This window comes from Polypterus senegalus, chromosome 17 (assembly GCF_016835505.1).
Source record: "Polypterus senegalus isolate Bchr_013 chromosome 17, ASM1683550v1, whole genome shotgun sequence".
Lineage (NCBI taxonomy): Eukaryota > Metazoa > Chordata > Cladistia > Polypteriformes > Polypteridae > Polypterus > Polypterus senegalus.
Window position 1 is genome coordinate 14,419,656 of NC_053170.1, and position 18,016 is coordinate 14,437,671.

Consider the following 18,016-nt stretch of genomic DNA (forward strand, 5'->3'; position numbering starts at 1 on the left):
CAAACCGAGAGCCTGAAAGAGAAGTCCATACAGACAAGGTTATTTCTCAAAGGTCAGCTTAAGCAAAAAATACATTTATTCACAAGTAACATTATTCTCAAAACCATTAGTCTCATCATGTATTCAATTAGGCCGTGTGTGTGTTTTTTATTTTTTTTATTTTTTTTTTTTTCATAAAAATGTTTAATTTGTGAAGCATCTCAGAACGGCCACTTAGGTGTTTTGTCATGGTATGCACTACACACAAAATACAATATATACATTGTGTCAGAAAAAAAAAAAATAAAATTACAACATTATTCCTCTTCAGTGTCTAACTTAAAATAATATCCTGCAGGTCCAAAACCACAAATATAACAAATCAGAAGATGCCATTCATACAGATTTAGTACATGCAGAATGCCAAGCAGTTCATTTTCATTACAGTACTTGCCTCGTAGCGTCTACTACATTTAAATATTCTAGGAATGCCCACCGTTTACTGTTCGGACCTTTTATCCCAAGCACCGTAGGGTGTAAACAGTTCCAAGACCCTGGCCTTTAAACCGGTGCTCCTCCTATCAACTTTGAGAGTCTGAGTAGCGAAGGTTTTCTTCCAGACTAAGCAGAATGAAGGTGCGATGATTACGCCAAGCAGAGGGTGCCTCTAACAAATCCAGGAACACATGTTAATACAAACCAAAAATCAATCCTAAGGCTAATCCACCGCACTCTTGATTTACACCCGTTTGAATACAGCAGAGTGCCAGGCTTAAAGCAGCTCTCCTTCAATTCACAGTCATTATAATCAATACGCAATTGTATTCAAATAACCTGCATTATTTTAAGCATGTTGGCTTTTAATTTTTTGCACAAATTTCAAAATGGTGATCAAAATATCAATTTGTACTAACAGCCATAATATCATAATCAAGTCGCATCTTCTTAAAGCTCCCTCAACCCTCTGGGCTGAACCTGCAGAATTTATCACAAACACCAAAAAGTCTCTACATCTTTTTAATTCATATATATATATATATATATATATATATATATATATATATATATATATATATATATATATATATATATATATATATATATATATATATATATATATATATATATATATATATATATATATATATATATATATATATATATATATATATATATATATATATATATATATATATATATACACACACACACACACCACTCCCCTTTCCAAAATTTTGAACTTGTAAAAACAAATAACTGATAAACTTCCCAATCATGAAATACAGTAGTTGCTGCCATTTGGGCTCAGTGATAAATCGCTTCTAAAATTGCACTTGGAGATTAGTGTTTAATCAATATGGATACTAATAATAAATATGTACTTCAAGCATACAAAATAAAAATTACATCCTTAAAGTTTTATGGTATTGGTGCAAAGTAAAACATTTGTAATATTTAAAAAAACAAACAAACCACTACTCAGAACACTAAAACTAGAAACGGGTGCAATAAACAAAGCATTTTCAACTTTAAAATCTATAAAGTATTCTGCACAGTGTATGGAATTTGACTCCATTATTTATATATTACGTTTAACTGCAATTCCTTCACAATAAATAAGAAAATAGTCCGACATTCTCCTCATCTGCTAACACCTCCGAGTTTCATCCAAGAAGCACTCTTGCAGGCTGGCCGTTCCAATCCAATTGTCCGTTTCCAGTGAGCTGCCGTCCAAGTCGATTCACAAAGGACTCAAAGAGGTTTCTGTAAAAACAAACCAGAAAAGTGAGATGCGATTTCAGGTTGTAAAGTCCAACTACAAGCTCAAGTACTTAGAGACACAGTCAAGTGAAGTGCATCAGAGGCAGGCTGCGGCCAAACTACTCTCCATTTCAAGATGATTTTCATTTAATATAAAATACTCATTTCAGCTAGCACAGCATGTAAACATTTAATACTCAAAGAGTTACTCACAAGTGCCCATTTTGTGAATTCTGACCATAGACTTGTTGTTGCTACTTTTAGGCTACTAGGAAAATGAGCCTGGACTTGGCCAGACTCCAAGACCAGGCTGTTTCTAATGAGTCTGCATGCAGTTTGTGTGAGGAACTTGCAAATTTGGGTGCGACTGCCGATCCTAATGTGATGTGGGACACCACCTGTGACCCTGAAGGTTGTGTTGGTGTTACCGGTGTTCCCAGAAAGAGGTGTTTCATCTCCCCGGGTATCCTGGATATCATCAAGAGGAGTCGCAGTGCACGGGTCAATGGCAGCTCTGGTCTGTACCGGGAACCGAGAAGGACAGCTGCGAGGGCTCTGAGAGCAGATAAAGAGGCGTTTGTCATAAGAATCTGTGAGCAAGTGACACACCATCTGTGGTCTAGCAAACCACATCCTTCTTACAGAGGAATCAAAGCATTACGCATATCTGAATCTGTTCCTCGGAGAGTCGCAGTCAGGGCGGCTGATGGAACAGTCCTTACGGATGACACTGCAGTTGTGACACGCTGGGCTGGCTACTTTGAGCAGTTGCTCAAAAATGATTCTCCAGCTAGGACGATGGATATCTCTGGGTCTATGGTTTTTGAGGCTGATCCTCCGAATCTCAGAGATTGCACAGGTGGTGGATCAGCAGCTTTGGAGGAGATCTGTGGCATCCGGGGTGAACTTCTCCAGGCAGGTGGTACGGCTGTCCTCCTGGCATTGCTAGCAATCTTTGCCTCTATTTAGGAGACTGGCATCATCCTAACTGACTGGATAACGGAACTTGCCGCCCCTATCTGGAAAGGGAAGGGTGATTGCCTGGACTGCAGCAACTACAGGAGGATAACACTACTCTCTGTGCCGGGTAAGGTCCTTGCTAGGGTCATTCTCAATAAGGATTCGTGATCACTTTTTCACTTACCAGCAACCAGAACAGTCTGGTTTTACGCCCAAGAAGTCTACCGTCGACCACATCCTGGCACTGAAGGTTCTCATGGAGCGCAAACACGAATCTCGGCAGAGATTCTTTGCAGCCTTTGTCGATTTTCGCAAAGCTTTTGACTCAGTTTATCGAGTTGCCCTGTGGGACATCCTGAGGGTTCGCGGGATCCCCTCGAGGTTACTGAATATCATGGCAGGCCTGTACACTAGTACTGTGAGTGCTGTGCGGAGTGGAGGCAGAACCTCTGTGTTTTTCCCAGATGATTCTGGGGTTCGTCAGGAGTGTGTTCTGTTCCTACTCTGTTCAATTCTTGCATGGACTGGGTGTTCAGCAAGGTCGTGGGGTCCAGCAGTTGTGGTGCATCTGTTGGTGAAGAAAGAGTCACGGATCTTGACTTTGCGGACGATGCTGTGATCTTCGCGGAGTCAATGGAGGCTCTGATCGGGGCGCTCGAGAGACTGAGAGTGAGGAGTCGGAGTGTCTGGGCTTGCGAGTGTCCTGGATAAAAACCAAGAGCCAGGCCTGTAATGACCTCTTGGGCACGGCCATCAGCAGTGTATCTGTTTGCGGAGAGAGTGTCAACCTTGTTGAGAGGTTTACTTACCTTGGCAGTGACATTCATGTCTCTGGTGACTCATCCTATGAGGTCAGTAGATGGATTGGGAGAGTGGGGGGGTTGTGGGGGAGGGGTTGGTTAGTGGTCACGAGGTCGCTGGAAAGGGGTGTGTGGCGCTCCCGATATCTGCAAAGGGACGAAGGTCCAAATCTTTAGAGTCCTGGTGCTTTGTCTTGCTATATGATTGTGAGACATGGACGTTATCCAGTGACCTGAGACGAAGACTGGACTCCTTTGGTACTGTGTCTCTCTGGTTTGACTTTGTGTCGAATGAGTGGTTGCTCATGGAGTCCCGAAAAAGGCACATTACCTGCATTGTGAGGGAGCATCGGTTACGGCACTACAGCCATGTGACGCGTTTCCCCGAGGGTGATCCAGCTTGTAAGATCCTCTTTGTTGGGGACCCGAGTGGCTGGACCAGGCCAAGGGGTCACCCACGTAATACCTGGCTGCGGCAGATAGAGGGTCATTTCTGGAGGGTGGGACTGGACCGTGCGTCTGCCTGGGGGGTTGCAAACCGGGATCCCGAGTTGTTTCGTCATGTAGTGGGTGCGGCAACGTGCTGTACCAGTGCATGCTCCCCAACTTGACTTGACTTGGAGTTACATGGCTTTCAGTGATAAGCAGAGGACCATCTTGAATGAAACACAATTAATTCCTTGACCATTAATGTCTCTTGTAGTCGGGTGCATGAAACACAAACAACGGGGAAGACAAGTCATATGATTTACAAAGTGACTTGATGCTAACGAAAGTAAACCAAGAAAGTCTTTTGAAGAATACCACCTGTTACCTGAGCCATGTGGTGTCAGGCCAACTCAGCTTTCATCTCCTGCTCCTTCTTCCTGCACCCAGCCCAGATTGGACGAAGCATAAGCAAGGATAGCACCTGTCACGCTGTGCGGGCCACAACCCTGCACACACTGCTCGATCGCCGTAACAGATAGCTGCGTTTGCAGGAAAAGATGTAAATGGCTGTCCGACAACAATACAGTCATCTTCAGCACCCTGTGTGTGACAAAGGAAACCATTTATATTAAATCAGCTTAACTTAGATTTTACTGTTTATAAGATCTCCTTACTGCATTAACACAAACTTAGATGAATGTCACCACAGATTTTCTTTCAACAATAAAAATAAGGCTGAACATCAGTAGCTGCCTGCCTGAATGAAATACATTTCACTTAAGACAGGGGATGAAGAGTCCATTTTAACTGAACGGTTCTCTAATGTCTGTCATTAGTGGAAATGACTTGCTTACCATAATGACGAAATGTGTTATGTGCAAACTTACCTTTACTTAAAATGATGTAGCAGAGAGATTTACTAAACGAAAAGTCTAAAATTAAATTAAAAACCTGAAGCAAACTGAAGCAGGGATGGGGGTGTGGAATGCTGGATGTGAGAAGAAATTGTGATGTGAACTAAGCAAAACACTGCATGTATGGTGTAGAAACCAATTACTTTGATATTATACGGGCACTTCTAAAAGATTCATCCGATTTCAAAGTGCCATATTTTTTTTTTTTTTTAGGAATCAATCACATATCAATTGAAAAAGGGGGTCACAGAGTTTCTGACTGTCACCAGAAGATGGCTCCCTTCAGTCTGCGCATTTCTCAACAACGAGTTCCCTCGTCGCTGGGTTGGCCATAAAGGATCCCATGAATTGGCACTCTTTGGCACTTCTGGCCCCCAAGACCAGATCTTGCGCCGTGTGACCATTTTTTTTTTTGTGGGGGTATGTTGAACATTCTGTTTATGTGCCACCACTCCCAACAACACTGGATCATCTCTGAAATCGCAATAAAAGAGCCACTGGTACACCCAACATGCTCAAGTGAGTATGGAATGAATTTGACTGTCGTGTTGATGTTGTTCGTACCACTGCAGGAGGCCATATTGAGCACTTGTAAAATTACAGGATAAACTTTATGCTCGAGGCCCTTAGCCTACCATTGCTCCATCCTGGGTATGACTTTAATCTGCATCCAGCCCTGCATGTAGACCCTCCAACCTGCAGGGAAAAACTTGGGAATTGGTGGCAGAATTGACACTCCAGCCACCATAAAAACCCTCACACTGTCCTACTCCATCTGAACTAGTGTGGTGCTGAGGTGTCGCCCGCTGCATGGCTAAACTCGGGTCCTAATCTGGGTCCTGAGTTGGTTTGTCGTGTGGTGGGTGCGGCAATGCGCTGCGAGCGTGCTCCTAACCTCCTCCTCACCTAAACCATTTACAATTTACTGCATTGTTCTGTAATGGCCTACAATTATGAAACTGGATGAATCTTTCCGAATCACCCTGTATTTAAAGCAAACCTCAACCTGTGCTATGTAACAGTCTAGCACTCTTGCCAAGTACGTACCAGAGCACTCATTTTAAATATTGTTTTGTCCCCTTAAATCCATGTTAGAGTTTATATGTCCTGCACTTCAAAATAATCTTGTAGTGTCTATTTTTTCTTATGGCTTGGTTAAATGTGTTTATTTTATTTCACAAAACCAAAGACACGTGTTTTAGGTCATTTTAAACTGGACCCATGGCTGTAGATGTGAGAAGTTTATGAATGAAGAGCAAACATTCATGTGAAGAATAATATAAAATTCTGTCCGATTTTCCTGTTGTGTGTCCTGAGCAAGCGATTAAAATCAAACCTGCTAGCTTTAATAAACACAACAGTATAATTTATTCATAACACAGATTATAGAAAACAGATATGCACGGATGGAAAGATGCAGAACAAAAAACACAACACAAAAAATCTAAGCTCAAGGAAAGTATTTTTAGGTTTTTAGTTAATAAGGAAACAAAAAAATATTCAAATCAAATGTCAGAAGTTGGTTTGAGGTCTGTCCCCCCCCCCAAAAAAAATTATTCATCTTCCCTGCGCCGTCTGCATTAAAATTACACACTCCAACAATACAGTTCAATAACCGTCTATGAAACGGCAACCCTGAAAGTCTCCGACTAACCCGATTGTTACTGTGATGACGACATTTTCCTGTCATCACTAATGAAAAGTTTAACTACAAAAAATAAATAAATAAATAAATAAATAAATCTCCTTATTAATGTCAATGGGGAAGAATACATCATGCAGCAGGAGTAAAGTGAAACGAGACAATATGCTCACACTAACGTATTCTTCATTTTGTATTATATTATTATCACTGAGATTTTCTATAAACGTTGTGTTTCAGGTTTATGGAAGTACAATTTTTTTTTTTTTTTTTGAAGGTTTCAGTTATTGCAGGTAGCAGGTTACAAGAGGTAGACTGGATTTTGGCGTTGTAAGGTTTAGCTTGTAATGAAGTGTGTCTGTTTGGCAGCGTGATTTGTGACAGGCTATGCTAATGTAACTGAAGGACAGACAGGAGTACCATTTAGTCTTTATATTTCAACATTTTCATTTAAGAGGATGACAGGGGCTGCTGTGCTGGGGACTGGACTGAAGAAAAAAAAAAAAATGCGTTCACAGCAACAAAAGTCGACATCACAGATGCACGTTGTTTCCCCCAACGAGTATGTAAAGATGTGGCCATGTGGTTGATCTTAACTGCCAGCACGCAAGCAGATCTTCATGGCAACCTATGTACAAATTGGGAAGCTGTCCTTTCAGCCCAATGGTGGTCACTGTAGTGGCACTGTGGGATTTTTGTCTCTCACTAACACAGTGGTCCAGAAGCCCCCACTCCCACGCCAGAAGCTTCTTGCCTGCCTTTTTAAAACAGCATACACCACACTGTCAGATGGTTCAAAAATGGTGTTTTAAAATAGTTATTTAACACCCACGTTCAAGGTCACTCGTCTTTATGGTTCTTAACTATAGTCGCAAACAGAAAAGTGTATCTTTCCCCTCCAATGTAAAGCAATGTGGCCAAGGACAGAAACTGTCCAGTTATCCAATGAAATTGATTCTTTGGTCTGCCAGCGATGTTTATGGGTGGTTTAGTGTTAGCGTATTCTTTATACCCTTGCTCATTTTGTTTAATCATTTTATTTGGTACTGTTTGAATAATGTTATCGATTTAAGCCAGCCTGATTGGTCAAACTCACGGCGACTCTGACTAAGAGGGTCAGAGAAAATAAAACTGTATTCTGCTTCCTAATCTACCCATAAACTGCACACCGTTGGGATCATTAATAAAATGAAGCCAAATTGTCAAAAGATAAAAACGGAGCCCTGCTTACAAACTGGACATCACATTACACACAGCAATTTAACTAACTTTAAAATATTTCACTATAAAAAGAAACACAGTATTCACTTTTGGAATAAAAACTACAATGGTAGCACAAATCTTTATCATATTGCACTTCCCCATTCACACTCAAATTAAAAACTTCCAGTTTCCTTAAACCAGAGCACAGTCACACATTCAAACACCGCTCGCTACAGTTGTCCAATTTACTGTCCTCAAATGAACAAAACGACACATCTTGGGAATGGCGATGGATGACACTGGAGTGTCCAGGCAATGAGAACGTGAAGGTAAGAAGTCTGCACAAACTCGGCCAGATGGCAACAAGACTGTGCGGCAAAAGAAAGTACGGCTTCACTAGTCCACACAAATGATGAAACAAAATAAAAACTGCAGTTCAAGTACAACGTTGACTTTCAGAGAATAAACCATGCAATACAAGCATGAATTTTATTTCAGTTGAGAAGATCGCTGCTGATGTCAATAAAGAAAAATCTCTCGCACAACATCTTCTTTCACAAAGAACATCTCCCAACTTAAGGACGGTCAGTGAACCTTCACTGAACAAAGCAAGTTTCTAAAGAATGTTCCAATAACCTTCATCACTTACCTTTCCAAGAACTGCTGTAAACCTTTACGTCGATTCTCTATAAAGTCTTCATTGTCCAGCGTAAAAAATGGCGTTTTAACTGGAAGTTCTGGCACAGGTCTAAAATATTAGCAAAAACAGTACTGTGAACAATTTATAAAACTGGAAAAGAATGACAATGAAAGAATGACGCCACCTTCACGGCCTAGTTGGGCAGGTCCAGATAAATGTGCTTCTACCTTAAGATAATATATGTGTAATATCTTTTATACATTGGCAACTCCAATTTACAAAATACATTACTGACTGCTCAATACTGCATCTCAACGTAGGACATTTTATTCAAAATTTATAAATATTCAGAGATGTTTAGTCAATTATACACTTTGAATTTCTGTAAAATGACTTGTATTAAAAAAAGGTCTGAAGCATTGTAACTTACACCAAACCTGCATTCTTCTGTAGTTTCTTCTTCAACCAGACAAATTCACTGTATCTCCTCCGAACACAAGACGTCTTTGCAGTGAATGCTTTGCTGTTGGTCTGAGGACATTAAACATCAAACGTTACCCTACAAAGTCTCAAGAATGTAAACCCTGCGAGTGACGACGGCCTGTCTGACTAACAGAAAGGCCTTCAGCTTTATCAGGTTTGCTTGCTCAACCTCCCATGGATTTGGCATGTGACCACAAGGCTCCTTCTCTTTCTGCAGATTCTCTCTGTTATACGGAGGAGAAATGTTAGGGCGGTGTTTGATTCACAACTCCTTGCTATATGTGAACTCTTCTTTGCCTTAATCTGTTAGAAGGCAAAACACAAGCAGCGCTAAAAACCGGCAAACTGCAACCACAAACTTAGTCGCAGGGCATAACAACATGACATAACATCATGAACCATGGAGCGACTGCTGCTTCACCACCTGAGCCAACAGGTCCGTCATGCCCTCGACCCTCTGCAGTTCGCATACCAGGAGGAGGTGGGAGCGGATGATGCCATCATCTATATGCTTCACAGATCCCTCTCCCACCTGGACAGAGGCAGTGGTGCTATAAGAATTATGTTTTTGGACTTCTCTAGCGCCTTCAACACCATCCAACCTCTGCTCCTTAGAGACAAGCTGACTGAGATGGGAGTAGACTCACACCTGGTGGCATGGATTGTGGACTATCTTACAGACAGACCTCAATATGTGCGTCTTGGGAACTGCAGGTCTGACATTGTGTGCAGCAATACAGGGGCGCCGCAGGGGACTGTACTTTCTCCGGTCCTGTTCAATCTATATACATCAGACTTCCAATACGACTCAGAGTCCTGCTACGTGCAAAGGTTCGCTGATGACACTGCTATCATGGGCTGCATCAGGTGTGGGCAGGAGGAGGAGTACAGAAAGTTAATCAAAGACTTTGTTAAATGGTGCGACTCAAACCACTTACACCTTAACACCAGCAAGACCAAGGAGCTGGTGGTGGATTTTAGGAGGACCAGGCCCCTCATGGACCCTGTGATCATCAGAGGTGACTGTGCAGACCTTTAAATATCTGGGAGTGCAACTGGATGACAAATTGGACTGGACTGCCAATACTGATGCTCTGTGTGAGAGAGGACAGAGCAGACTATACTTTCTGAGTAGGTTGGCATCCTTCAACATCTGCAGTAAGATGCTGCAGATGTTCTACCAGACGGTTGTGATGAGTGCCCTCTTCTTCGCGATGGTGTGCTGGGGTGGCAGCATAAAGATGAAAGACGCCTCACGCCTGGACAGACTTGATAAGAAGGCAGGCTCTATTGTAGGATTAAAGTTGGACAGTTTAACATCTGTGGCAGAGCGACGGGCATTAAGCAAACTCCTGTCAATCATGAAGAATCCACTGCATCCACTGAACAGTGTCATCTCCAGACAGAGGAGTAGCTTCAGTGACAAACTGCTGTCACCGTCCTGCTCCACTGACAGACTGAAGAGATCGTTCCTCCCCCACACTATGCGACTCTTCAATTCCACCCGGGGGAGTAAATGATAACTTTAATTTTATTTTAATTTTTTTCATTTTTTTTTTTTTTTTTCATTGTTATCACTATTTAATTTAATATTGTGTCTTTGTATCAGTATGCTGCTGCTGGATTGTGTGAATTTCCCCTTGGGATTAATAAAGTATCTAACAAAGTGAAACCAATGGAGTCGCTTCACGGTCGGCTCACGATACTTTTTACAGTTATTTGCCAATGGGCATCCAAAATTCTCTCAAAAGACAAAAATGTCTAACGTACAACCTAAGATTTTAATTTTTATTTCGGGGGTTTTCCATTGTTTAGGGTGGTGCAGTGGATACACAGAAAACGGTACAAACAAAGCAAGATTTAAAGAGGCTGGCATCTCTAAAGAAATAACACCGGAGACAGTTTGGAAAGACCCGCCATTCTAACAACACACTAGCGTAAAAGAAAATGAAGTCCGTTTTACGGGATTACACACCTCTACCAGCCGAAGTTCACACTCTTTCTGTATTGCCAAGTGTGCACTTTGCTCACTCCTGCACGCCCTGTGCATTTTAGCAGGAGATGCACTTGTGTTTGGACTGCTCGAGTTTTCACAAAATATCACAACTGCCGTAACTCTTTAGTATGTGAGCGACGCCAACCGCAGAAGACAAACCGCCATCAGTGACACAGCCCTCACGTTGTACAGAAACGAGAATATATCTTAATATGTACATCAGACAACTACAGCGGCCGTAATGCTTTAGTTCCTAAAATCAAGTAGTTTCCATATTTCATCTTTTCATTTTATTTAAAAAAAAAAAAAATAAAACCCTGAATTAGTTTCAGAAAAAGTATATATTCAAGCTATACAAAGAAAAATCATTTAGCATTTGTGCACTTTACACCTAGGATATTTGTAAATTACTGCGGTGGGCTGGCACCCTGTGTTGGCTCCAGCAGACCCCCCCGTGACCCTGTAGTTAGGATATATTTTGAAATTAACTTTTTAACCAATTTGCTCCCTTAACTGCTTCATGCACTTCCTGATTATTTACACCTCTCAAATAAAAACGTTTCGGCACAACTACACACGATTATTGAAAAGTAACACACAGAAACATTTCTACTTACATGAAGAAATATTTTAAAATCAACATAGGCATTCCAGGAGCATTTATTCTGTACTCTGGGATCTTGTACTCGCACTGTAATAAATTCCTTGAAACAAATTAATAAAAAAAAAAAAAATTAGTTAATTAATTAATAATAAAGAACAATGCATGAAGTCTCACGACTTTTTAAATGTATGCAGTTTGAACCAGGAGAGTCAAACACTGATGCTGGACGGCCGCGGTGGCTGCCAAACACTTTCTTAATAAATAATCAGTTACTTCTCTTAACGTAACGCGGATGTCTTAGTTAGGACCGACTTGTTCACTTGGCAGCCAAGCAATAAAGAGAGAACTCAGGGGGTCTCACAGTCCTCTAGGCCCACCACTTTCACTCCAATCAATTTCTTATTTTGCTGTTAATTAATCCTGTTACACAATTTGAATATTTGTTAGAATGTCACTCTGCCACACCAGTCAAACGGATTTTCACACCAAAGTAAATAAATAAGTAAATCACAATCCAGATATTTTTTGGACCAGAGCAGATCAAGATCTCTTTTTTTGGTTTTCCTTTTCAGATATTTTATTGCGACAGACCCTGCAGGAAAGGCACCGATGCAAATGAGAGTCACGTTATGCTGGTCATCCGTTGGCTCGCTTTTGACCTCATTATTATTATTTGACTGGTCATTAAAGAAGAAATTAAATGACTAAAATCAAAGTCAGTCAAATTAAAGGCAGCGCAGTATCAACAACAACATTTATTTCTATAGCAGATTTTCATACAAACAGTAGCTCAAAGTGCTTTACATAATAAAGAATAGAAAAATAAAAGACACAGTAAGAAAACAAAATAAATCAACATTAATTAACATCGAATAAGAGTAAAGTTCAATGGTCGGGGGGACATAAAAAACAAAAAAAACTCCAGATGGCTGGAGAAAAAAAAATAAAATCTGTAGGATTCCAGACCACGAGACCACCCAGTCCCCTCAGTACGTTCCGTTATTAGTAACTGGTCACTAATGAAGAAAGTGGCCGAAATAAAAACCTGCAGCCAGTGCAACCCTCAAGGAACGGAGTTTGACACCCGTGGGTTTAATGCAAGAGAAGAGCGCGCAGCGTCAGGTGAAGTAACCGACTTCCACAAATCACAGCTCTCAGGCTTGGGGTGGGGGGTTCAAGCAGAACCCAATTCACTCTGCAAAATGTGTGTCAGCAGCTGTCGGGACTCCCGTCGACATCAAGAGTTAGTAACGAGTGGAGACCTTTTAAAAGACGTTAACTGCCTGGCAGGAAGAGCAAAAGCAACGCACTTCAATAAAAACGCATAAACAGCACATTAAAAAAAAAATAATAATAATAATAATAAATAAAGTGGGTACTTTGTATGATTTATGAACATGACGTGTCTAATGTGAAGTCAAAAAGATTAAAGTCCTAAGGAAACCCAATTCGTGAAAAGATGTAAAGGCGGCCTGCAGGATTTAAAATGAGAGCAGGGCCTCAGCAACCAGAATACAAGAGGAGGACTAAACAGAGTGGGACAGGAATTCTGAGAGCGTTGGGACTTCACTGACTAAAAAGGCAAGACTTCTGATGTACAAGCAATCATTTTGTATTTTTTCATTAATGAATTGAACAAGTTGAGATAGTAATACATACATAACAGCCGTAAATAATCCTTAGCCTTAAATAATAGCCTTAAATAATCTCGCTCCATCTTATATATCAGAATGCCTGACACGTTATATTCCAAATCGTAACCTCAGATCCTCAAATGAGTGTCTGCTTAGAATTCCAAGAACAAAACTTCAAAGAAGTGGTGAGACGGCCTTCTGCTGTTATGCACCCAAAATCTGGAATAGCCTGCCAATAGGAATTCGCCAGGCTGATACAGTGGAGCACTTTAAAACACTGCTGAAAACACATTACTTTAACATGGCCTTTTTATAACTTCACTTTAACTTAATACTGATACTCTGTATGTTCAATTCATCATAATAACTATTCATGGTGACTCTAAAATCCGTACTGACTCCTACTCTCTTTGCTGTTTCTTTTTCTGGTTTCTTTGTACTAAAAGCTTCATGATGCTCCAACAATGATGGACGGATTAAAAGGCAGAAGTCTACGTGGCCATCATCATCATCAAGCCCTTCCGTGAGAACCCTAAATCCAAAGAGGACTGTTTCATTTATGTTAGGTAGAATGCCCAGAGGGGACTGGGTGGTCTCATGGTCTGGAATCCCTACAGATTTTATTTTTTCTCCAGCCGTCTGGAGTTTTTTTTGTTTTTTCTGTCCCCCCCCCGGCCACTGAACCTTACTCTTATTCGATGTTAATTACTGTTGATTTATTTTGTTTTCTTATTGTGTCTTTCATTTTTCTATTCTTCATTTTGTAAAGCACTTTGAGCTACTGTTTGTATGAAAATGTGCTATAGAAATAAATGTATTAAACACAATTGCCTGCTCATTTTGGGGTAGCACAGGGTCTTCTGATAGCTAGCGCGTCTCCTCCATGGGAAGTTTCACTGATGCCGCTTTTCAGGCTAACACTTTGCTTCATCCACACTTCCATTAAACTTGTTTCTATGCAATTTACAACTATGTATGTCAAAAAACAAAGTGCTGTGCAAACTGTGTTATTATCCATTCAGGAATCCCAACGTGGGCAACAATAAAACTCCATACGGAATAAACAAAGTGGCGGAGGGAGACGGCCACTCACCTCTTGATCCTCAGTTCTAATCATCCTAATGCAGTTGGATTTGATCAAACAGGCAACTCAACAGCCTAAAAACAAACATAAAGAAACTCTAAATTATCAAGTACAGAATTCAAAGTTTCAGGAAAAAAACAAAACACGACAAAATGGCAGATTTAATAATACAAATATTAAATAACAGCGAGGACAAGACAGAAATTTTTTTTTTTTTTTTATTAAATCCTGCTGACTGTTTCAGCATAACATAGAGTCCGGAGTTTTATTATTTATTATTTGGCTGTCGCGTTTATCAAATGCATCTTACAACATGTGAGACCTAACTGGTTATATTTTTAAAAAGGTTTTCCCAACTGTGATTTGACTTGCTCAGGGTCACACAGAGTCAGTAATGGGATCTGAAGTCCGTGACTTAACCACAACACCACGCTCCCTGTGTAAAAAACTTAAAAAAAAAAATTAAATTAAATTAAAAAGCCTACACATGCAGCGCTACGGTGCCTTTAGGTGGACTTAAAATAACCCCCAAGTCCCTCAAAATACTATGTATGTCGTATTAAGAAGCTGGCCTGACTACACTTGGATTCGGGGAGACCTCCTCATTCATTCAACACAGCAACGAGGTGGGCACCTGGGGGTCTTCCAGCCATTCCAAACACTTGTTTAACAAATCTCAGTCGGTGCTGCTTTACCGGGTGGGCTATCAAGTGTTTGGAGCGGATCTGTCTGTTCATAAAGCTCCATTGGTGGGCTCCTTCAAATCTGCCATGAAGCACACATGCAGCCCCTTCTTGGATTTCAAATCCACTTTCATTCTACTCCAGCTTTACTGATCCCATTTCAGCGATACTCTCGTTTCAAAGCACCACTCCAATCTACTGTGAACTTCACTTTGACTTCCCATTCACTTACTTAAAAAGGCACGCAAGCTTCTTAGATTTGATTTTGGTATTTTTCCTTAAATACAGGCTTGTTGGTGTGGTAAAGCACCTTGTATAGCAGCCTTCCTGGAGTAAACCATCACAAGATAAAGATGGATTTAAATTAATTACATTTGAACGTTGTTGTCCAACCCCTTTTAAGACCTACAGAAAGATTATACAGACACACACACACACACACAGTGTATATAAACCCGTAGCCACGAACTGCTATCCTTGCGGGTAACTCATTTCCCGGTAGCACAAACGGTCCAAACCGGTGGTCCGTGTAACCTTCAGGTAATTTATTTCATATGAAGCAGAGTCATTAACTTTGTGTGGTATCGCCAAACACTTTAAATGGCAAAGCAGACACCGGTATACTGTAGTACAGAAATGAACTGATTAGCAGGCTAGAAGTACCAGTAGAAAAAGTCGACAGCAATGATGGGAATAATATATTGTGGAAACAAATGAAGAAGGTGATGCTTTAGTTCAATTTCAAAGATTAACTACAGAATAATAATCGAAATAGTGAAGAGACTGGTCTATTGTTTTTTGTTAAAAGAATATCGTCAACCTGGACTACCAACTACCAGAAAGCCTAAAGACCCCCGACTGTAGACCAAGACCATATGATACGCGATATATAACGTTCGTTTTCTTAACAGTTCGCCAGTGCATCAAATCTCAAAATAAGTGAACGACTATCACGTTAATAAACCCCGTTTGACCGGCACATCGTACATTAAAGCCCTTGGCCAATTGTTTCTTCACAATACTCGTGAACCAGACGGTAAATAAATGGTTGTTGGCCTCAGTGGTGTTTGCCCAACTGTACGACAGCGGTCTACATAAGCTCACTAAATCGTTAATAATAATAATAAGAAGAAGAAGATAGAAAAAAAAGCCTGGACTTACCTCATTTTCTTCAGGAAGTGCTCCCGAGCTACTGCATCGAGAAACATTATTTTAATTCATTCCAGTCGACATCGTTTGGACCCTCTCCGCACTTTTGGTTTATGGTTTTCCCCTTCAACAACACGCCAGAATCACGCGATTTTGCTTTCGGCCTCAACTTCCCAGATGGAAGACAAACAAAATCCCCGTGACACTTAATGTGATACGTCGACGAGCAGCTGTCGAAAGATATAAATATATTTTCAAAAGTGTTCTACTCGCTCGTTGTCATAATTCAATAATCTTTATCCCAAAATGCCACAGTTCAGGATAAGTACAACCGGCTTGTGTTTCTTGTTGAAGACTACATTTCCCAGTTACTTTAAGTCATTTGCGCGCACGCGCGATATTGCAGCAACACCACGAAGACTACATTTCCCAGGTGCGCACCTACTGATACGATAAAAAAGGCTGAAGCCCACCTGCGCGCCATTAGGCAGCTTGCAGCAACAAAAAGAGAGGGGGGGGTGTGCAGTGGCAGCCAAATGATGCGATACTTGGGACAGACTTTAGCGACTTCGAGAATGTTTTTTGATCGAGTTGCGCCATTGGTCAACCACGGAACATGAACGCGTCATTAGGTTTTTAACCATTTGCGTTCTAACTTGTTAATAAAGAGTCAGCGCACTGGTTTTATCCACTTTATTTCCGTCTTTGGTAATTGATGGATAATAAGCCAAAATTATCCATTCAGGACTTCCAAAGTGGGCAACAACAAAACTCAATACGGAGTAAACAAAGTGGAGGTGGGAGACGGCCACACGCCCCCTGATCCTGACTTCTAATCATCCTAATGCAGTTGGATTTGATAAAACAGACAGCTCATAATATTTTAAAGGGATAAATGCAGACACATGCCATTATTAATAATAATACATTTTATGTATATGGCGCCTTTCCCATGCCATTGTTGGAAATATTAAGGGAAACATTTAAGACAGCGAAGGGCCTCCAGAATGTGAAGTAACTGGCCCAGTCAGGTAGCTGACAGCTTTAAGGTTAATGACATCTGGACGAGGTGTTGGGATATCCTCAGTTAGCAGTTAGCCGACCAAATGAGTGTGAAGAAGTGAAGGATCGTCTCTCGCTTGTCAAGGTTGTGATGCTGACTGCAGCCTGAAGTCATTTCATTGAAGTGCGATCTCCCGACGCCACCCTTAATTGTACTCTTAAATTGTGTGGCTTTTGCATTTTCTTAAGAGGCGCAGCTCTTGCACGGCTTCTGATAAACTTTATTTGGTTGATGCTGATAGGTAATCGCAGTTTAGTAACACGACTTCTTCTTCTTCTTCTTCTTCTTTCGGCTGTCCCCGACTCATTCTAGAATATTTGAACAACAATGGCTCACATAAGAGGTGGCTGCTAACTGCTGCAAGTGTGTTGTCTGTCACCTTATATTCTTAATTACTTGTAACGTATGGGCACTGGCTGGGGGCAACGACGATGTTTCTGATGCCCGGGGATGGTTCTGTTTTGCTATCAGACCACACTACTTTACCCGGGGGCCCATGATGCTGTTAAATGGTAAAATGGTAAATGGCCTGTATTTGATATAGCGCCTAACTAGAGTTCAAGAACCCCCCTAGGCGCTTTACAACACAACAGTCATTCACCCATTCACACACACATTCATACGCTGGTGATGATAAGACGGCCCTGTAACAGAACACGATGTATCTTGACTTTCCACGTACCGTCTCTCGTCACGTCTAAATTGCGTCCTTGTCCTGCAGTTTTCTGGTTTTTGGTGTATTCATGAGTTCCGTTAAGTGGGATGTTTGCTACGTGTAGTATGTTGTGATGGTGCGCATGTTTAATTATGTAAAACAAAAGGAGATTATTTGAATAGACTAAGCGCAATCCTGTCACGTACACAAACTTTAAACAGCATTAAAGAAAGACTGTCAGGTAGTTTTCACAGTAAGACATAAACTCGCCTCTTATTAAAAGGGAGAGATGGATCGAGAGATAAAGAAAAAGTGAAGGAGTCAACACCAGGAAATC

At 41.0% G+C, this 18,016-nt stretch overlaps 1 protein-coding gene across 1 annotated transcript; it reads right to left on the minus strand.

Moving 5' to 3' along the window:
• Positions 1-1,185: 1,185 nt before the first annotated feature.
• Positions 1,186-16,386, minus strand: LOC120517599 (sorting nexin-11-like). Its single transcript, XM_039740010.1, has 7 exons — positions 15,974-16,386; positions 14,139-14,203; positions 11,425-11,511; positions 8,759-8,859; positions 8,338-8,436; positions 4,315-4,529; positions 1,186-1,743 (listed from the first exon to the last, which is right to left on the minus strand). Exons 2-6 carry the CDS (start codon positions 14,160-14,162, stop codon positions 4,340-4,342), a joined length of 501 nt encoding a protein of 166 aa, XP_039595944.1. The 5' UTR covers positions 14,163-14,203; positions 15,974-16,386; the 3' UTR covers positions 1,186-1,743; positions 4,315-4,339.
• Positions 16,387-18,016: the final 1,630 nt, after the last annotated feature.